Genomic DNA, 23,062 nt, shown 5'->3' with positions numbered 1-23,062 from the left:
TAAAGCACTTGGAATCCAGTAAACACTCAACAAATGATAGTGACTTTCTTCGGCCTCTCCAATTTCTCTAAGTTCTAAACCTCCACATTTGTATCACAGTTTAGTTTTTCAAAGTCTTTCATAGTTATATTATAAGGCCAGCAATGATTAGGTGACTCAGACATTTGATGTCTCTCTTTTAAATACCTAAACATTATAATGCAGTTAAAGATCTTTCAGGGAATGGCAAAGCCCTTTCTCCACAAACTCCTGCAGGCCGACTATCAACCAGGTCAGTTTCACTTTTGAAATCTGGAAGTGTATGGCGCCACCTCCTGGTCAGATGCACACTGCACTAGCTGGAAGTGAGAGTTGCTTTAGTGATATCACCTGTCTCCACCATAGGTACTGGAGTCTTGGTGTGGCGCTGCAACACAGGATAATGCATTGGACCGCAAAGGTCACTATGAGTCAGAACCGACTTGACGGCACTTAACAAGAACAACAACGGTAAGCACTAAGGAGCTTATCTGGTAATGTAGTGGATTGCAAGGTCAGTAGTTTAAATCTACCTTTCATTCCGCCGGAAAAAAATGAGGCTTTCTGCTCCCATAAAGATTTATAACCTCGGAAACCCTATACAGGGCCACTATAACTGGACAGCACTTAACAACAGCAATAACCCGGTACATCAGAGTCCTGATGTGGCACTGTAGGATAAGCACTGAACTGATAACCACAATGTTGGCAGTTCAAACCCACCAGCTGCTCCTCGAAAATCCTGTACAGAGTTGCCATGAGTGGGAATCTACCTGATGGCACTTAACAACAACAATAGTACATAGGACTACTGGTGTGGCACTGTAGGATAAGCACTGACTGCTAACCACAACTGCTGATCCTACAGCTCCACACTTGTTAGTCCCAGAAAAACAGAACAAGAGGAGTATAAATTTGCATGGACCCTCTGGAAATGAGGTGTTAGTTTATGTGACCCGAGCCAGACAAGTGAGACAAGTGGCACTATCTAGTCAATAGAGCTCCTTTTGTATTTGACAGACCTGCCCTTGAATCCTGAATCTATCCATTAACTAGAGTCTCTGAGGGGACAGTGACATGGTTAAGTGTATCTTTGGTGTTGGTCTGTCATACACCAAAAAAGTTGGCTCTGTTGACTAGATAGTACTACTTGCTTCCACATGTGGATGTCCGGATCACATAACCTAGCGTCTCATTTCCCATAAACCCCACACAAATATATACTCCTGTTTTTCTGCAGCTACCAGGTATACCTACCTGGTTATCCTTTCTCCAGTACCAGTTACCATGGAGTCAACTCTGACTCATGGAGACTTCATATAGTCAGAGTCGAACTATACTCCAGAGGGTTTTCAAAGACTGGCTTTTCTTCCAGGCTTTTCTTCTGAGGAGCTTTTGAGTGAACTTGAACCTCCAAGTTCTTCCTTTCAAGTTAGCAGTCAACTGTGTGAACTCTCACCTTTCCCTATCCTGAATCTTAAACCCAGATGCCATCTCTTCCAAGAAGTATTCTCCCACCTGTCTCCATCAGCACTTTTGTCAGACTTCTTTTATAACATGTATTGAGTTTAGTAATTTATTTTGTTTAGGTTTATTTATATAAGGTTCAGAGCCTTGGAAATATTTATGTAATGTTTACAGCCTCGGTAACCCTACACAGGGTCACTAAGAGTCGGAACCAACTCAACAGCATTTAACAGCAACAACAATTTAGTATGCCTTATAGTTTTTCATACCTCACTCTTCATCCCTTCGATTGTAAGTTTTCTGTTTCAGAATACATGAATGACCAATTGTGTTCACATATACTAAAGGGATTTATAAATTGCAAAACAAGACCCAAGAGCCAGAAATTTTTTATGATTGCACATTTCCAGGGTAAGTGGATAATGATGAGAAAGTTTGAACCCAGGATCCAGATGTGATCAGATACGTAAAATATAACTGTATGTCTAAGGCTCTGGAGATGTATAAAGAAATAATTAACTTAGTTCCTGCCCACTTGGAACTCACAGTCCCAATGGGTAGTTTAGAAAGTATACATAAGCAGACAACCCTAAGGATGTTCCAGCAGGTCCAGAGCAGTGGAAGCTGACAGATAGGAGAGAGAAGGGGAAGGTGAGTGGTCAGGGAAGTCTTCTGAAGCAAGAGGAACTAGGCTTGAGCTCAGGGTAGAGAGAAGGGAGGTTGCGTTCTGTGGACAGAAAGACAAAAACTATGTAAGAAGGCACAGGACAAGTCTGAGACTGGTGAGTTGGAAGAGTCTGGTTCTTACAGTGAGGCAGTGGGTGTACAGGCTGGGAAATAAGACAGTGACATCATCATACCAGTCAATCATAGCACCGTGTACCTTCTGTTTAGGTTTGATATAACCAGTTGTTATTAAGTTGATTTTGACTCACAGTGATCCTATGTGTGTCAAAGCTGTACTGAGCTCCATAAGCTTTTTCAGTGGTTAACTTTTTAGAATTAGATCACCAGGACTTTTTTTTGAGGTACCTCTAGGTTTATTGGAACAGTCTACCTTTCCATTAGCAGTCAAGTATATCAAGTGCTTGAACCACCCAGGAACTCAGAGTAATGAGCCTGACAGTGATTCAGGATCTACTGGGAGGCAAGAAGCGAGGGAGGGGATGAACTACAGACCTGGAAACTGTGGGCAAAGAAGCACCTTTATGGGACAGAAGAAAGTCCACAATGGAAGGCGATGGGGCAGTCTCTCCCTAAGAACCTTCAAGGGTGTCATCCACAGTGTGTGATATCTATCTATTTATATATAGTAGATTTAGATATAGCTATATAGTGGCCCACGGAGGAGCTTTCTCCTAAGTAGTAACACACCTCCCTCTGCTTCCCTTATAGGGAATTGAGGCTCAGGGTGACCCAACAATGTGCCAGAGCCCTGAAGCAAGACTAGAATGGTGGTCCTTGGCTAGATGCTGGGTCTCTGCATTTTCCTTCCCAGTGCTTAACTTTTTGAAATATTTATGAAAGCCTGAAATTCATCACACATAAAAATATGATATATATAAGATGTGCAAAAAGTGTACATATAGTGGTGGACTCCATGACCCCCCAACATTCAAAGGGTTCATGATCCTTAATCAAAACCTAGAATACCTGGGAAGTGGATCTTCCTGTCTCCCTAGATGAGACCTCAGAAACTGTACTAAAGTGGGATGTTCCCCATAAACACACCTGTTCTGACTTTCTAACCAACTGAAATTCCAAGGGAGTTTGACCCTTGAAGAGATGCTAGTGACAGGCAGCTGGCCTATCCCCTTTGATTCATAGTCTTGAAAGCTCTGCTTATTTTTAGACTAGGTAGGTAGAGCAAGAGTCTCCAGGTGCTCTGCAAGGGGAGGCAGACTTTTAGGGATGCAAAACAGACAAGTCAACAATCTCTCAGGCTCAAACCAGCAGGGCAGAGGCGTCTGGAGCAAGATTACAACAGCTCCAACAATAGCAGTGGTGAGGGAAAGTGGGAGTGTAATGCCATGGATGTTGATATTGTCAAGAATTATCCCTACTTAGTGATCTGCAGGATATACTGTTAAAGTGGACAAACACTGCAGAATGGTGTTTATAGAATTCCACCTTTTGTGTAAGAATGGGAGGATGTAAATATGTATATATATATATACCTTGCTTATACTTTTCAAAAACAAACAACACGATTGAAACTGATAAGAGCAGTTGTTTTTATATAGGAAGAGGAAGACGGGGACAGAGTGAAGGGTGTAGGAATGAAGTGAGGATTCTGAACCCTGTTATATGACTTTGAAACCATGTACATTCTTTGCATAATTATCAAAGAAAACAGTGAAACCCAAAGCAGGGAAAAAACAAGCTCTAATAATTGGAAATAAACTAAAGCAAACAAACCGTATTCCATCAAGTTGGCACATAATCACACAGAGAAAAGAACTGCTTCCTGTGACTTTAGAACCGTTTCTTGACTATACATCCTTAAGAGGTAGATTACATAGGTATTTTAAAGCCTCAAGTATATATAGTAACAATGATATAGAAAGAGAGTAGCAGCTGAGGCTACTTGGGTATAACGAAACGCCTCATGGGATTTGGTTTCTTGGAGGTTCAGGGTCATAAATAGTTTAAGGGACCATCTCAATTAATTAGCCTAATAACAGTGCTCAGTTTATCTGTTTGACCTCCTAGTCCATTGTGGACTTAATAGCTTGCAAGTGACTATCCAAAGTCTAACAAATGGTCTCTAGTCACTTGGAACAATGTAGAAACAAGAGTCTGTGTAGGAGAAGGACATAGAATTGCCTCCATAAGCAACAGCCATGAGACTAGAAGAACTGGATCATGCCCAACTACATTAATCGATGTTTTGATCAAAGATTCCATAGAAGAATTTTTATCAAAAGGGGGAAAATACAGAACAGAATTTCAAACGCTTATGGACTTTAGACTTTTGGAGGTATGAAGAGTAAATGAACCCCTGAAACTATTGCCTTGATCTTTAATCTTTAATCCTTAAACCAAAAATGTCCCCGGAAGTCTTCTTAAAACTAAACAATAGCTTGTTGTTGTTTTTATGTGCCATCAAGTCAGTTCTAACTCATCATGACCCTATATAGGATTTCCAAAGAGTGGCTAGTGTGTTTGAACTGCTGATCTTTCGGTTAGTAGTTCCAGTGCTTATCCTACACCACACCAGGACTCCAAAATGAATAATAACTTAGTATAATTAATAAAAAGGTTGCCTTGAGCGTTATGCTGTTTAAGATCTATATGGGAGTAAATTGATGACAGCAACTTGAAAGATAAGACAGGAACCTAAGGGGACTGTGAGTTTATGATACTGAGGGAGGAACACCTCAGAAAAGGAGGGTGAGAATGTTGGCACAGCTGGAAGGATGTCATCAATGTCACTAAATTCTATCTGTGGAAACTGCTGAGGTGGTATATGATCTTCTGTGTATACTCTCAACACTGCCAGCAACAAAATAAGATACATTTTCAAAAGAAAAGCAATGTGGAAAAAGAAATTCTAAATTGTTATCTTGAAACTATTATAAGCATGCTGCATAAAGAAAAAAAAAATTACTTTTTTCAACATCAACATTCTCCAATTTAGCTCTGGTTCAGGGCAGTGGTAGAATTCTTGCTTTCAAGACACCCAAGTTCAGTTCTCAGAGAGTGCCCCTCAAGAATAGCCACCACCCATCTGTCAGTGGAGCTCTGGTAGCATAATGGTTACAACTCAGGCTGCGAACTACAAGGTCAGCAGTTCAAAATTACCAGATGTTCCATGGGAGAAAGATGAGGCTTTCTGCTCCCGTAAAGATCTACAGCCTTAGAAACCCTGTACAGGGTTGCTATGAGTCAGAACCGACTCCACGGCACAGAACAACAACAACATCTGTCAGTGGAGACTCATGTGTTGCTATGATGCTGAACAGGTTTCAGAGGAACTTTCAGGCTATAAAGAAAGACCTGGCGATTCATTTCTGGAACTCGGTCAAAAAAAACCCCATGAATCATGATGGTCCAATCCCGTTGTGCATGGATGGGAACATTAGGAGTTGGGGGTTGACTTGATGGCAATGAATAACAACACCCACACCAGACTGGTCTAAGCCCCTCAATCTCTACTGGCACCACAGTGGACAGAGCCCTGCTTCCTCATGCTTGCACTAGCACTGCCTGGCTCACAGTAGGTCTTCAACAGACATCTGTTTATTGAAATGAAGCTTAAGGCACCAAAAACATAGACAAATTTCCCTAATTCATAGTCTATACTGTATAAGATGTGGCACTGTAGGATAAGCACTGGACTGGCAATTGCAAGGTCATCAGTTTAAACCCACCGTTGCTCTCAGAAACTCATACAAGGTTGCTATGAGTCAGAATGGACTCGATGGTACACAATAATAACAACAACAATAACAACAGTAAAAGATAGGCATCCAGAAATGCTGTCTCTGCATTTCAGCCCATCATTCACCAGGCTGCCTTTGAACCCTCTCAAACGCATTGCCCAGGCCCCATTTGCCATGTTAATTGCCATTTACTTTTTCAAAGGCATTCTTCTGTCTACTGTTTCATTGACTCCTTCCCTGAACTCTATTGCACAGCTCCCACTTTACAAATTGAGGATCAATAAGGTTAAGTCACTTGCCAAGGACCCTTATTGGACAGAGAGAGATTCAAATTCACTATTAGTCATACTGACCTTGGGTAAATCATTTATTCACTGATTTTCTCCTTTAAAAAATATTGATTGAAAGTGTGAGGCATGTACTGGGTTCTAGGAATATAAGGTAACCAGAGAACACAGACCCTCTTCTCCAGGGCTGACAAAGGCTCCATTTTCCATCTGTCAAAACAGGATTCAGATCTGTCTCTACCTTAGAGGAGTACTTGAAGATTGAACTAAAACATTTATTATTAGCATATTTGTATACATATATGTGTTATTAGTTGTTGCTATGTGTTGTCCAGTTGGTTCCAACTCATAGCGACACTGTATAGGGTTTCCAAGGAGTAGCTGGTGAGTTTGAACCACTGACCTTGTGGTTCAAACCTACCTTGTGGTCCAGTGTTTATTCTATAGTACCACACCAACAATCTAAATGAATCTTCAGGATACCTCTTGATATTAACGGAGCAGTTTACCCTGAGCTTCTGATAAAACTGTTTTTTTCCTTGAACAAGTAGGTCAAGACGTTTTATAAAGCACTGACTAAAAAATCCCCATAAGACTGAGACTCTGCCAGGAATGTGTGTCAATCGTCTATAGGTTCCAGGTCAGTGTCCTGCAGCCCCGGTGAGTCCTTATGAGGGTGAGTCACCTTATGATGTATCTGAATCCACTTGACTTGAGTGGTCTCGAGCGCATGGACAAGAAGGACAAACACACTTGGGTTTGACAGTCAGTGACTCTGAACAAGCTACTTGTCTTAGCTGCCTAAAGTAAAGAGTATATATAATTGGACTAACTGCATAAGCTTGTTGAGAAAATTAAATGAGGGATATATATAAAATGCTTAAAACAGAACCTAAGTCCTGGTAAAGGCATAGTAAATAGACCCGATAATAAAAACAGGCTGTGGGGTTTCTCAGTCTCCTCAAAGATATGAATGCTTTGTAGAACATCCTACAGAGCCAAGGGTGTACTGGATGGAGAGGCAACTTTGGGCTCACACCAGTTCCTAGTCCTCGAAGCTTCGGTGCAAATCTCCCTCTGCAGAGCTCGGCTCCAAGGAGTCCAGCTGGGTGCATCTGGCTGGGGAGATTAAATTATTTTTGAATTCCTAACTGAATGTTCTTTTAATGGAAACTTAATGACAGGCATTGAAATAGATTTCCTCCATAAGTCCTCCTCCTGCCTGCATCCCCCCACATGGCTCTGTGTTGCCACAGTTCCTGATAACCTTTATTCCCTACCCCTGGACTTTTATCTCCCCAGTGACAAACAGCCCTTGCTGGACAGAAAGAGGAAATTCCAGTCATTGTTCTCAAACTTCTGGCTTCCAAAATAAAATGTTCTATCTCCCCTGTCAAGCTTTGATTGACATGTACTTCCTGTAATGGCAGACAACAAAGACCAAAGGGGTGGGGCCAGGGGTTCATTTGCATTCTTTCCATCATTGGTTTTTAAAACTTTTGCTGTAGACTGAGGAAGATACCCCATGCTAGTTTCAAACATAGTTGAGGACCTATCTCTCATTTTATGAAAGCATCTCCAAGGAAGTTGCTTCCACCATACTATATCCTCAACCTTCCATACGATGCATTTCCAAGGTCTTCTTTATGCCTTATGATACACCCATCAGAGATGGAAACAAACAGAACCACTAATTGTCTCACTTTTTATGTCTGGTAGATTAGAAAGGATCTTTTTCTTCTACTCTTCCTTTCTTTAAGAAGAAATAATTTTTAGACATTTAGCCCTTTTTCTTAAAGTCAATTTCCCAAATCTTAAATCTAAATATCAGTGCTTGAGTCAACCTCAGTTCAAGAATGTTAAACCAGGAACAGACTCTCCAGGTCAAAATCCCCAAAGAAGCAGAGATAAATTGCACTGTTCAAGGGGAATATTTGGAAGCAAACAGATTTTCACTGAATAACCCAGGAAGAAATGCTAGCCAGAGAGATTCTAGTTGTTGTTCAGCTCTCTTAATCAAAAGGAATAGATTTCTTATGATCATTTCAGTTCCAACCATTACTAAGTATTTTGCCAACAAGTAGGGAAACATCACAAAAAGTGTGTTCAGATGTGAATGACCTAAATCAATACCATTTCCCTCAAATTTATAAAAGGGCCTCTGAGTCATAAAATCTCATGAAAATGGTCCAGCAGAGAATTCCAGCTTCCTCAAGCTAGCATCCTACCTGATTTCCTTTAGCATTGTCAAGCAATTAAAGTGCTGTGCTACCATGCTTAAGGGTACAGAGTAATGTCTTATGTGGACCACTTGTAATCTACTGGTTATGGACATGGACAAAGTGTGTGTCCCTACATTCCTTAGACTTCCTATAGGACTTGGTCAGAAGGACCAGAATGTGTGTGTGTAGATCTCTACAAACTCAACCCCAAGCCAGGGAAACAAAGTCATCCCTACCAACAATTACCACAGCTGCCACGGTAGTGCCAAGACTCACTCTGGAGTGAGCTGCACAGGAAGGGGTGTACCTGCAGCCAAGATGACTTCCTCAAGGGGAAGCTGTAGTCAAGACAACAAATGTGTCCTATCTGTCATCTTTCACTTCTCCATCCCCTTTCAGAAGAAAGTCCACCCTCAGCAAGAGGACTTCCACCAGCCAGTCGATCACAATGAATGTACAATAACTGACACTTTCAGAATGTGCATACATGGTTGTAGAGATTTAATATCTTAATCAACACACTAAAACATTTAATTCCTAAGCAGCTTTGAGTACTATCCTTTCAAGGATACATTCAAAATAATTCACGGTAAAGCCTTCCCCTAAAATAACACCCGGTTTCACATGGATTCCTTTTATGATGGAATATGTGGCACCAGCCCCCAGGGAGAGAGAAAAACCTAGCGTTTCCTCACTGTGGGATCACATCCCATTCTTTTTCCTTCCACACTTCTTAGAAAGAGCATTTCAGTACACTCCCTCAGCAGAAAGACACAAGAAACATTTTTTTTTTTTTCCTCAGAAGCATTCATGGCATTTTCCTTCCTAGAGGACTTGGCACCTTCAAACTCTTCATTGCTTTCTTGGAAGAGCAGGAGATACTCTTTTAACAGATTTGTAGCTCCTACTCTCTTCCAATACAGCACCATGTTTTTATGTTCTCCAGCTTTTTCAAATCCAGGGTTTCTGTCTTGCAAGATGATGTGCATTGTGATATTAGAATGCTGAATTAAATGTATCACACAAGAGAATTTGAATTTTCTACACAGCTCATGAGCTGTGCCCACCTTGCTCTTCCTAAAACACAGTGTGACCCACAACTAAGATGAAGGCTCTAACCACCAAAGCTTGAGAAGCTTAAAACTACACAATTATTTGTGGCTTCTTCATTCTTTCTTTTTTTCTTAATTTCTTTGATTGCAAAGTTCCTCTCCTTCGTCTCAGGAGACAATGTTCCCCCTGATAAAAGTCATTGCTAAAATGGAAGCAGCTTGTTTTTTAGCAATAAAATCGAATGAGAATTTATTTTTTCCCTCTTCCTATCTAAAACTCATAACTTCTTCAAGGAGATTTTAAAAAGTCTTATTTGGCCTGGACATAAAACGTGTGATGATTTTGACTGTTCTCATCAACATTGCACGATCTCAAATAATCATATTCAAGATTTCAAGTAAGCTCCTGTGGCTTCCATATTCCAGACTCTTAAATACATAACATGTTCTAAGATAGTTGCCTTGCAGAGAATCATGTCTTATAAGATCACAGTTAAGGGCTTCAGAGAATCATTGTACTGGCAGATTTTAAGGGCTCCTGTTCTATTTTCATACCCCCTGGTTGCTGATTGTTTCATTGTGTTTCTAAGTCACTAACCAACTTTGAGACTTTGCTGTATTCATGTTGAAAAGGCGCAATTACATTTTGGTGTCATCTGTTTCATTGACTTCGGACAAGATGAAGTTGGGGTTGTCATAGCCTTTCTTCATCCTGGCTCTAGCGTCTTTCTCATTATACAGGCACATGGCACAGTGAGGCGTCTCCACTTCTACTGTCTTGCTAAAGTTATGGAAATCTACTCGGTATTTTCCTTCCTTGGTCTTGGATACTATGGGAGCAAAACGGTAGCCCCAAAGCACCTCCTCTGGGACATATGATGTCCGAACCTGGCATGTCGCACTGGTTGACTCCACTGTGCCATCTAAAAACACCACTAACTCAAAGTCCTGATGAGGAAGGGTTTCTGCTGCCATATGAAAAAAAGGACTATTGTGATCAATGACATGGTAAATTGTCAGTGGGGAGATGAAGAATAAATTTTCATTACCAGCATCTACCACAAAGTTGATATTAATCTGGTCTAAAATAATGGTCTCTCCTTCAGGAGTGACTGTGGTCTTCAGAAGCTTTCCATATATGTGGCTCCCAATAAGAAGACTTTTTCTAAGATTAGCTACTCGGATTAGGAGACAGAGTTTCCCACCCCGCTTGCTGATCACTGCATTCTTGCTGAAGGTAATGGTTTTTGCACGTTTCTTGGATCTGGAGATCTTTGCTAGGATCGCGCCACACATGAAAGAATTGATGATGACTCCAAGGATTGACTGGAAGATAAGCAGAAAAATGGCAGTGCCACATTGTTCTGTCACACACCGGAATCCATAGCCAATTGTCACTTGAGTTTCCAGAGAAAACAGAAAAGCTGAGGTCAAGCCATTGATGTTCTCCACACATGGGGTATGGTTGACAGGATGAAACTCTGGGAGATCTTTGTGAATGTAGGCTACTGCATACCACAGAAGACCAAAGAGGAACCAGCTTCCCAAGAAGGCAGTGATGAAAATGGTCATTTTATATCTCCATTTGAGGTCAAGTACAGTTGTCCAGATGTCCACAAAGAAGATAAACCTCGATTGTGCCTGCACATTGCCAAACTCTATATTGCACCTTCCATCTTTGGAGACCAGCCTTGCTCTCTGCCGGGAATGTCCAAAAAAATGAGTGACAAACCATTTCCGAAGATATTTGAGCATTCTTTCTGTCAACACTCTAATCTGAAAACATATCAAAGGAAAGAGAAATATATTTACAAATCAGCAGTGAACTGGGTGACTCACATAAATATCTAACCACATATGAAAAGATTATAAAAAATATATATGTACTACTGATGTTTTAGGCACACTGACAAGTCTATTCTGGAAGCCAAAATGTTATTTCCAATAGAAACTTTCCACTGGAAGACCATATTGCTTATGTATAAAGAAAGAAAATAATTACAGAAATAGAAATTGAAGGAACCTAAAAGATCATATGTTCAAACATCTTACACAACCTTAAAAATGTTTGAGATAACCAATTATGTGTTGTTTTTGTTGTTGTTAGGTGCCATCGAGTTGGTACCAACCCATAGCGACCTTATGCACAACAAAACGAAACACTGCCCGATCCCGGGCCAACCTCACTATTGTTGCCATGCTTGAGTCCATCGATGCTGCCACTTGGCCAATACATCTCATTGGGGGGTTTTTCCTCTTTTCCTCTGACCCTCCACCTTACCAAACATGGTATCCTTCCCCAATGACTGCTCCTTCCTGACAATATGTCCAAAGTATGAGAGACTAAGTTTGGCCATTTTGGCCTCTAAAAGTGAAGAGGACTTGGAACATTTACTTCTGTATGGATTACATCTCAATGTAAAGAAAACAAAAATCCTCACCACTGGACCAATAAACAACATTCTTATCAACGGAGAAAAGATTGAAGTTGTCAAGGACTTCATTCTTCTTGGATCAACTATCAGCACTCACGAAAGCAGCAGTCAGGAGATCAAACGACATATTGCATTAGGCAAATCTGCTGCACAAGACCTTTTTCAAGTGTTGATAAGCAAAGATGTCAGATTGAGGTCTAAGGTGCACCTGACCCAACCATGATATTTTCAATAACCTCATATGCATGCAAAAGCTGGACAGTGAATAAGGAAGACCGTAGGAGAATTGATGCTTTTGAGTTATGGTGTTGGAGGAGAATATTGAAAGTGCCATAGGCTGCCAAAAGAACAAACAGATCTGTGTTGGACGAGGTGCAGCCAGAGTACTCCTTGGAGGCGAAGATGGCCAAACTTCGTCTCTCATACTTTGGACATGATGGTGTGTACTATTATTTATTTGATGTTGTTGTTGTTGTTAAGTGCTGTGCCATCAGTTCTGACTTACGGCAACTCTGAGTAGGGTTTTTAAAGCTTTTAAATCTTTGCAAGAGCAGAAAGCCTCATCTTTCTCCTGTGGAATGGCTGGTAGCTTCAAATCTCTAACTTTGTGGTTCGCATCCTAGTTTGCGATCCAGTGCTTAGTGTATGGAGCCACTGTGTTGCCATTTCTTTGATATTATTCTTAAATTACCTCCTCTTTTTAAAAGAATAAATGTAGCTTTATGCTAAGCAATAATACCTGTGAGAGCACAAGCTTGATGCACTATTTGTATTTTTGGTAATATATAATAAAATACATAACTATGAAAAAGAAATAGTAATCATGACACTATCTAAATCAGCTTGTATACGGTTGTTGGTACTTTGTCATTTATCAGGTGAAGAAACCAAGACTTGGAAAATATAGAAGACTTATGGCACTATAGGACACGTACTGGACTGCTAACCACAAAGTTAACAGTTCAAACGCACCCATCAACCATCTTGGAACCAACAAGACGGCACTTAACAACAATAACAACAATATCACTAATCAGGTATCTAACCAATGGCAGAGGAGCCCTGGTGTTGGAGTGGTTGAAGTACTCAGCTACTACTCAAAAGGCCCGCATTTCAAACTTCCCAGCCACTCCCTAGGAGAAAGATGTAGCAGTCTCCCTCTGTATGGTAACCAGCCTTGGAGGCCCTATGAGACAGTTCCAGTCGGTCCTGTTGGGTCACTGTGAGTGGGAATCAACTTGATGGCAATGGGGGCTGGTGTTATGTTACAACGACAGCATCAGGCACTCAGCATCATGTTCCAGTGTGGAAGCTCTACCACATTGCATCTTACTTAATAAATTTTATATTCGAAAGGTTGTTGTTATTGTTATTAAGTGCTGTTGAGTCCGTTCTAACTCATAGCTACCCTGTGTAGTGGTTCTGAGAAGTGCTTTGAGGGTTTGAACTACTGACCTTGAGGTTAGAAGTTCAGTGTTTATGGTTGTTGTTATTGTTACGTGCCATTGAGTCGGTTCCAACCCATAGTGACCATGAACAGGGTTTCCGAGGCTTTAAATCTTTACAGGAGCAGAAAGCCTCATCTTTCTCCCACGGAGCAGCTGGTAATTTCGAACTGTTGACCTTGTGGTTCGCAGCCTGATTCATAACCACTACGCTACCAGAGGTACAGCACCACATTATCACTATTCAATATATATTTAAGCAAATCTAAAGACAGGTTTGCTAAAACGTTTTAAGTATTGGTCAACTTTTTTTTTTTTTTTCAAAGCTTGGCATTATTTAGAACAAAATCCGTCAGTACTCTTTTGACAAATAATACATAACAATCTCATAGGCTTTCTAAATGGATCCACAGGACAATTCTCTCTCTCCATGCTTTACAACATTCCTAAAAGGAATAGTGTGATGATCATAATCTTTCACACTCCCTTCTCTGATATTGAGTGAAGGACTTGTTGTTGTTGTGAAGTGTTGTCAAGTCGGTTCCAATCCGTAGAGACCCTGTATAAGGTTTCAGAGAAGCGACTGGTGAATTTGAACTGCTAACCTTGCGATTCAAACCGACTTTACAGTTCAGTACATTAGGACAAGGGGAGCACTAATTCAAATAGCACTCCCTAAGGGTAGCGTAGTGGTTACGAATCGGGCTGAGAGCCGCAAGGTCAGCAGTTCGAAACTACCAGTGGTTCCACAGGAGAAAGATGAGGCGGTCTGCTCACGTAAAGATTTACAGCCTCGGAAACCCTGTGTAGGGTCGCTATGAGTCAGAACCAACTCCATGTCACTTAACAACAACAACAACAAGGGTAGGAACCAAGGATCCCAAATAGCATAGTGGATTATGCATGTGCTGCTAACTGTGAGGTCGAACTTCAAATTCACTAGCCGCTCTTCAGGAGTAAGAATGAAGTTTTCTGCTCCCATAAAGAGTTACAGCCCTGGAAACCCTATACAGGGTGACTGTGCGTTGAAACCTACTTAACAGCATGCAGCAACAAGGATAGGAACCATGCTTTATTCATTTGTATATTCATAGCTACTAGCACGATCTACGTTGTTGTTGTTAAGTGCCATCAAGTCAGTTCTGACTCATAGCAGCCCAACATAGGATTTCCAAAGAGCAGCTGGTGGTTTTGAACCACAAACCCTGTGGTTGGCAGTCTAGTGTTTATCCTACAGCACAATCTATACATTCAGCAAACATTAATGGAATAACTCAGTTAATGAATTAAGCACTTTAAAATGCTATCTGATCAGTAATTTCATATTGATGACATTATTGGGACTTGCATTTTACAGCATAAACATAGGCTACCCCCTCCTCTAAGCCATAGAGAACTTTAAGGTGTGTCTACTATGGCTAGCAATGAACATCTTTGTGATATTTTAAATTAAAGGCAAATATGCATTTTAAAATAGATTGCAAAATCCCCCTCCAAAAATGTGTCTATTCATAAAAACTAGGAAGCGAAACTGACTTAGTGCTAATTTCAACAAACACAATATTCAGTAGTGTCTTGTCCATGGCCTGAGACAGGTGAATACAAAATATGACACTACCAAGAAGTAGAAAACTGTGAAGATGTGAACATTTGAGAGCAGAATATAAAACGATACCAGTGAATATGCTTATATATGAAACAAAGGTGCTACTAAGAAAGCAAACAGCAGCGCACAAACTCAGAAGGCCTGCTCTCATCACACCCAGCCCACATTGACCTCAAGTCCCCAAAGGGGACGTAAGGGCTGGTCCCAAGTGGGCCACACAGAGGGGGAAGTACTGTCTCTTTCCCCATCTCTCCCCTTGCGCACATATCTCTTAACTTTACATACATCCACCAAGAATGGATTACCTTTCCCAGGTGTGTGAAAGTACATTCTGTTTAAAAAGCTCTTCACAGAGTGTTTTTTTTGTGTTAAATAACCAATTTGAAAACCAACATGTATCAATAGACTCTGACATTCTCTTTGTCATACATCATAATTTCAGAGATGACTCTCAACACATCAATTTGTGAGATTTTCTTCCCCATACTTTTCTCCTCTAGCTTCTTTTATATTTATTTCTTTTTTAAGGGTAATGATTATTTTTAGAGTGGTTATTACCCCCTTATGTATCTCTTGGATAAGTTTGGGTTTCCATGACTGCATTAATAGCAAAGTAGCGTTTGCCTGGCTTTGCAAAGAGGTGAAACAGAAGTAACAAGTCTATAAAACTTTCTCCAGATTATTAGCATTTACCAAAACATATTCATTCCCCTTCTGACTTGGAGCATCCGTGGCTGAGAAAAGCAAGGAAGCAGTGTTGGGAGTTGGTCTTTGGATGCAGGCTGATTTCTTTTAGATCCAAATTATTTTAGGCGTCAATCAGTAGACTGATGCGATTTTGTATTAGCTTGAAAACTCTTAATTTCATAGCGGAGTTGAGTGGTTTAAACCAAAGTAATTGGTTGCTCTCAGATCAAGTCCCAAGCTGGATATGCATTTTCCCCCCAAACCTCCTCACATGGCTTGAATACTGCCATGCTAAGATATGACAAACCACCAGTTAAGGTCCCCGAGCAGCTGGCATGGACTGTTTTCCCAGGATACACTCCTCTCCTTTGCCACGCTCTATAGCTCTCTTGTTCTTTCTCCTAAGTCATGCCTGATAAGTTTTGACCAGAATCTGTCTCCCAGTTTGTTCTCTGAAACATACTGAAATATTGAGATTTCTAAGTGTTAAAAATAATATTGATGAATAAGGTGTTGTTAGGTTCCATTCAGTCTATTTTGACTCATCACAACCACATATGCCAGAGTAGGACTGCCCATAGAGTTTTCTAGTCTGTAATATTTTTACATAGACATAGAATATTTATATATTTGCAAGATGAAAGTAAGATCACACCAGGAAGCAACAGGATACCATGCTAATCTCTCTATACAAAAGTCAGTGTTACATAAGAAACTGAGATTTAAAAGAAGCCTTTGTTGTAGAATTTATTCTGTAAAATCTGGCATTTGCTAAAGGTATTTTTTCACATGTACTGTATTAGCCAATATTCAAATGTTAAGAAGAATTATACCCAGAGAATAGATTAAATCCATCCTCTGACTAAACCCATTACTCACCTATTATGTACATATCCTACTTTGCCTAGACAATAGTTTTTAATCCAACCACAGACAGAACTGATATGTATTTTATGGAATACTGGGCAATTACAAACTGTCTCTTGGGTCTGAGTTATGTAACATGCCATTTTTTAGGTTCCTTTCTATTAAAATCAGTAAATCTTAGTAGCAAGCAAAGGACTGTACAGTAGCTAATATTTACCAAGGTATTCTTAGTGCCCTGGCAGGCAAATGTATCACATTTGGGCCATTTTTTTTTAAATTCAGTGCTCCAACATTGTTGTTCTATGAACAGTCCATTCCCAGAATATAGAGATTTTGTAAACTTTTCAAACATATATTGTATGCTCATTTAATGGGATCTCAAAGGCAAATAAAGCTTTGAACTTGTTCTAAGGAGCTCACTGGTCTATGGGAAAGTGAGCTAAGTAACTCTGCAGTAACAATGTAGTCTGGTTTACATAATGATAAATAAAATAAATATCATTATTACATAATGATAAATAAAAGGATCTTTTCTAAAAGATCATCAAAAATGGGCATCCACCATATACTAAAAATAAGTGTTTAAGTGTCATTGCATTCACTATACATTACTTACTTACTTATCACTGGTGGTGTAGTTAGGTGCTATTGAGTCGATTCCAACTCTGTCCTTATGCACAACAGAATGGAACACTATCCAGTATGACACTATTCTCACAATCATTGTTAAGCTCAAGCCCATTTCTGCTGCCACTGTGCCAATCCATCTTGTTGAGGATCATCACCTTTTTCACTGACTCTCCACTTCACCAAGCATGATATCCTTCAGGGATTGGTAACAAATGGCAATATGTCCTAAGTATAAATCCTCTAAGGAGCATTCTGGCTGCAATTCTTCCAACACAAATTTGTTTGTTCCTCTGGAAATCTATAATATTTTTAATATTCTCCTCTAACACCACAACTCAAATGCATCAATTCTCCCACAGTCTTCTGTATTCATTGTCTTTCTTTCACATGCATACGAAGCTACTGAAAATACAATTGCTTGGGTCAGGCACACCTTAGTCCTCAACTGGTATCTCTGTTCTTGAATACTTTAAAAAAGTCTTGTTCAGCAGATTTACCTAACGCAATGTATTATTTGATTTCTTGACTGCTGCTTCCATGAGTGTTGATAGCAAAAAGATGTTTTTGGCAACTTTAATCTTTTCTCCATTTATCATGATGCTATTTATTGGTTTAGTGGTAAGGATTTTTGTTTTCTTTTTACTGAGGTGCAACCCATACTGAAAGATGTGGTCTTTGACCGTCATCAGTAAGTATTTTAAATCCTCTTCACTTTCAGCAAGCAAGATTATATAATCTGTATATCACAGGTTGTTAATGAATCTTCCTTCAATCCTGATGCCACATTCTTCATATAGTACAACTTCTAGGATTATTTGCTCATCCTGCAGATTGAATAAGTATGGTGGAAAAAATAGAATCCTGGTGTACACCTTTCCTGATCTTAAACCATTCAATGTTTCCTTGTTCTGTTCGAATAAATGTGTCTTGGTCAATGTACAGGTTCTTCAGGAGCACAATTAAGTGTGTCAGAATACTCATTCTCTGCAATGTTGACCACAGCTTGCCATGATCCACACAGTTGAAAGTCTTTGCATAGTGAATAAAGCACAGGTAAACATCTTTCTGGTATTCTAAGCTTTCAACCAAGATCCATCTGATATCATCCATGATATCCTTTGTTCCACGTCTTCTTCTGAATCTGACTTGCACCTCTAGCATCCCTATCAGTGTACTGTTGCAGATGATTATGAATTATTTTTTAGCAAAATTTTACTTTCACGTAATATTAATGACATTGTCTGATGATTTCCGCATTTCATTAGGTCACCTCTCCAGAATGGGCAAAAATATAAATCTCTTCCAAACAATTGGCATAGCTGAGAGAGTGCCTCTAGTGCTGCATCAGTTTGTTAAATGATTTCAATTTGTAGTTTATCAATTTCTGTAGCCGTGTGTCAATCCATCTCATTGAGCATCTTCCTATTTTTTTTTCTCAGACCCTTCACTTTACCAAGCATGATGTCCTACTTCAGGGACTGGTCCCTCCTAACAACTTGTCCAAAGTACAAGAGACTAAGTCTGGCTATCCTTGCTTCTAAAAAGCGTTCTGGCTATACTTCTTCCGAGAATGGATTTGCTTGTTCTTCTGGCAGTCCATGATACTTTCAATATTCTTTACCAACACCATAATTCAAATGCATTGATTCTTCTGTGGTCTTCCATATTCATTGTCCAACTTTCACATGCATTGAGGCAATTGAAAATACTGTAGTTTGGGTCAGGCATACTTTAGACCTCCAACACTTTTAAAGAGTTTTTTTTTTTTGCATCAGATTTGCCCAATGCATCATATGGTTTCATGACTGTTGCATCCTTGATTGTTGATTGTAGATTCAAGAAAATTGAAGTCTTTGACAACTTCACTGTTTTCTTCATTTATCATGATGTTATTTATTGGTCCCGTTGGAAGGATTTTCATTTTCTTTATACTAAGGTGCAATCCATACTGCAGGCTGTCATCTTTGATCTTCATTCTAAATATTTAATGTTCTCTTTGCTTCCAACAAGCAAAGTTGTGTCATCTGCATATCTCCAATTGTTAATGAGTCTTCCTCTAATCTGGATGCCACATTCCTCTTCATATAATCCAGTTTCTTGAATGTTTACTCAACATGCCGATTGGGTAACTATGGTAAAAGGATACAACCTTGACCCATAACTTTACTGATTTAAAACCCATTCAGTATCCTCTTGTTCTGTTCTATGTACAAGTTCAATTCAGTGAGGACAGTTCCCACTATAACATCAAACCTACATAGAATAGCAATCACAACTCTTTAAGAATGCTGGGGCTCCCCTCACAAATTTATCCCTTACAGTAGTGATGAAAAGTGTGTTTCCTTGGCACCCCCTGGGTGAATGGTTGGGTTTGATATGATAAGCCCACCCTAACATTCAAATTTCACTGTTTCTTTTATATATTCCTCTCCAATATATCAAGGTATTTTCTAATTTCACTTAGTTGGCCACCTTTTGGGTTGTTTCAGAGCCGACCAACAAAAATCAGCTGTAATATCCTTTTCTAACCTTTTGAGCTGAAAAATTGAATGCAGGATCTCTGCTTAGTGATTCCATTTCAATAAATTCAGAGTAATCCAATTTTATGTTCCTTGTACTGTTATCTCATACCTGTATCGGTCATTCTCACACATACTTCACAGATTTCTGTCTGTATAAATCAGAAAAATCAAATTGCTTTTTTGAAGCACAATGCATCTCCTTATGAGTCATACTTTGTACCTCACTCTTGGGGGTCTGCTTGAAGTTGAGTCTAGTTATAGACCTAGAAGCAAAAACTGGGAGTGGACTCTGAGTACATTGAGTAATATCTTGTAAGGCATCTGCATTAGACAATGCTTCAGGCAAACATTCCGCAGATACAGCTGAATTAATCTCATCATATAAGGGCAAAAGGATTGATTCTACTGGTAAAGGCGTTTTTAACAGAATTTAAGGTTTTACTGTCCCCACATTCATTGATATCTGCTCACATATTCTCATCTTATTTAATGCCCCACCTCTCATCTGTCAGTTTTTTATATGCAGATGATACAATCTTACTTGCTGAAAGCAAAGTGTACTTAAAATACTTACTGATGAAGATCAAAGACCACAACCTTCAGTATGGGTTGCACCTCAGTGTAAAGGAGAAATTAGTCCTCAACACTGGACCAATAAATAGCATCATGATAAAATGGAGAAAAAAATGAAGTTATTAAAGATTTCATTTTGCTTTGATCCACTAACAACACTCATGGAAGCAGCAGTCAAGAAATCAAATGATGTATTGCATTAGGCAAATCTGTTGCACTCATCAGTTTGATCAAAATGTTCTAAGGTAGCAAATGCATCAACACCCAGACACTTATCTCTCATAAGTATTTAAGTTGTCACATCATGCCATGGACTAACTAAGCCCTCTTTACTACTAGATATGGAGTCATTTGCATCTTTAAATCTAAGCAGATTTGAGAGGTAATTTCAGGCACTGTAGGATAAGCACTGGACTGAAAGGTCTGTTTGAACTGCAAGGTGGGCAGTTCAAACACACCAGCCACTCCTCGGAAACACTATACAGAGTTGCTATGAGTCAGCACTTTACAACAACAAATCTCATTCTTAAAATTCTGTTCCTCTAGAACCACTTTCAGGAGCTCTGGTAGCGTAGTGGTTATGAGTCGGGCTGCCAACCTCATGGTCCGCAGTTTGAAACTACCAGCAGTTCCGTGGGAGAAAGATGAGGCATTCTGCTCCCATAAAAATTTACAGCCTTGGAAACCCTGTGCAGGGTCACTATGAGTTGGAACCGACTCCGCAGTACTTAACAACAACAACAGAACCACTTTCAGTACCAAATAGTCAAGGTATTCTAGAGAAATAGAACCAGTGAGAAAAGTACCAAATAATCAAGGCACTCTAGAGAAATAGAACCAGTGAGAAATAGATAGGACTTCTGGTGTGGCGCTGTAGGATAAGCACTCACAAGGTCAGTGGTTCAAACTGACCAGACATTCCTCGGAAGAGCCATATATATATATATATATATATATATATATATATATATACATATATGTTGTTGTTAAGTACTGTGGAGTCAGTTCCAACTCATAGTGACCCACACAGGGTTTCCGAGGCTGCAAATCTTTATGGGAGCAGAAAGCCTCATTCTTCTCCCATGGAACAGTTGGTAGTTTCGAACCACTGACCTTGAGGTTAGCAACCCGATTCGTAACCACTATATATATTCATTTATCATTTATATTGGTCCAGTGATGAATATTTTTGTTTTCTTTACATTGAGGTGCAATTCATACCGAAGGCTGTGATCTTTGATCTTCATCAGTGAATATTTTAAGTCCAATTTGCTTTCAGCAACCAAGGTTGTAACATCTGTATATCACAGGTTGGTAGTGAGTCTTCCTCCAATCCTGATGCCACATTATTCCTCATATAAAGTCAGCTTCTTAGATTATGTGCTCAGTATACAGATTGAATCAGTATAGTGAAAAAAAATACAACCCTGGTTCATACCTTTTCTAATTTTAAATCATTCAGTCTTCCCTTGTTCTGGCAATGTACTGTTGCAGCCATTCTTGAATTCTCTTTAGCAAAATTTTACTTGCTTTTGATATTAATGATATTGTCCAACAATTTCTTCATTCTGTTGAATAACCTATCTTTGGAATGGGCACAAATATAGATCTCTTTCCATCAGTTGTCCATGAAGCTGTTTTCAAAATTTCTTGGCATAGATGAGTGAGCACCTCTAGTGCTATATCAATTTGTTGAAATATTCCATTTGTATTCCATCAATTCCTGTCACCTTGTTCTTTGCCAATGCTTTCAATACACTTTGAGCTTCTTTCTTCAGTATCATTGGCTCTTGAACATATGCTTCCTCTTGAATGATTGAACATCAGCCATTTCTTTTTAGAAAAGTGATTCATGTATTCCCTCCATCTTCTTTGGATGCTTTCTGCATCATTCGATATTTGCTCATAGAATCCTTCAATATTGAAAGTCAAGCTTTGAACTTTTTCTTCATTTCCCTCATCTTGAGAAATGCTAAGCATGTTCTTCCCTTTTGGTTTTATAACTTCAAGTCTTTACAAATTTTATTACAATATTTAACATTGTCTTCTTGAACTGTCTTTTGAAATTTTCTATGCAACTCTTTTAGTTTCTTACTGCTTCCATTTGCTTTAGCATCTCTACACTGTAAAGCAACTTTCAAAGTCTCTTCTGACATTCAATTTGGTCTTTTCCTTCTTCCTTTTCTTCTCAGTGGTCTTTTGCTTTCTTCCCATATGTTGTTCTTGATGTCATTCCACAACTCTGCTGGTCTTCGGTCTTTAGTGTCTAATGCATCAAATCTGTTTTTCAGATTATCTCTAAATTCAGGTGGAATCTATTCAAGGTTATATTTTGGCTCTCATGGACTTGTTTTAAGTTTCTTCAGCTTCAGCCTGAATATGAGCAACTGATGGTCTATTCCAAAGTCTGCCCCTGATGATATGGTATTTTTCCACTATCTCTTTCCACTAATGTAGTCAATTCGATTTATGTATATTCCTTCTGTTGAGGCCCATGTGTATAGTTGTCTTTTATGATATTTAATAAAGGTATTTGGAATGAAGAAGTCATTGATTTTGTGAAATTCTACCATTCAATCTACAGCATCATTTCTATCACCAAAGCGGTATTTTCCAAATACTGATCCTTCCTCATTGTTTCCAACCTTTGTATTCCAATGGCCAGTAATTATCAATACATTGTGATTGCATGTTTGATCAATTTGAGACTGAATAAGTTGGTAGAATTCTTCAATTTCATCATCACTGGTTTTAGTGGTTGGTGTGTAAATTAGAATAATAGTGGTATTAACTGGTCTTCCTTGTAAGCATATGAAATGGTCCTATCACAGACAGCATTGTACTTCAAGACAGATCTTGAAAAAAA

The 23,062-nt window shown here is 39.4% G+C and overlaps 1 protein-coding gene across 3 annotated transcripts in view; it reads right to left on the bottom strand.

Annotated features, from left to right (window-relative positions):
• Positions 1–9,748: 9,748 nt before the first annotated feature.
• The window catches only part of KCNJ1 (potassium inwardly-rectifying channel, subfamily J, member 1), a 78,979-nt gene continuing 65,665 nt past the window's right edge, over positions 9,749–23,062 (bottom strand). The window contains exons 1-2 of one of the 3 annotated variants that reach the window (XM_006873079.1): positions 11,580–11,597; positions 10,071–11,207 (exon numbers count right to left, since the gene is read on the bottom strand). In XM_006873079.1, the coding sequence (XP_006873141.1) occupies positions 10,071–11,186 (1,116 nt within the window). In that variant the 5' untranslated portion in view covers positions 11,187–11,207; positions 11,580–11,597. Of the gene's footprint in view, positions 11,208–11,579; positions 11,598–23,062 lie in introns of those variants that run through there. The other 2 variants (XM_006873078.1, XM_006873077.1) reach the window with 2 other exon arrangements.

The sequence above is a fragment of the Chrysochloris asiatica genome, unplaced genomic scaffold (assembly GCF_000296735.1).
Source record: "Chrysochloris asiatica unplaced genomic scaffold, ChrAsi1.0 scaffold00222, whole genome shotgun sequence".
NCBI lineage: Eukaryota > Metazoa > Chordata > Mammalia > Afrosoricida > Chrysochloridae > Chrysochloris > Chrysochloris asiatica.
Note: the sequence above shows the minus strand (reverse complement) of the source record. Positions and strands in the feature narration are given on the sequence as shown.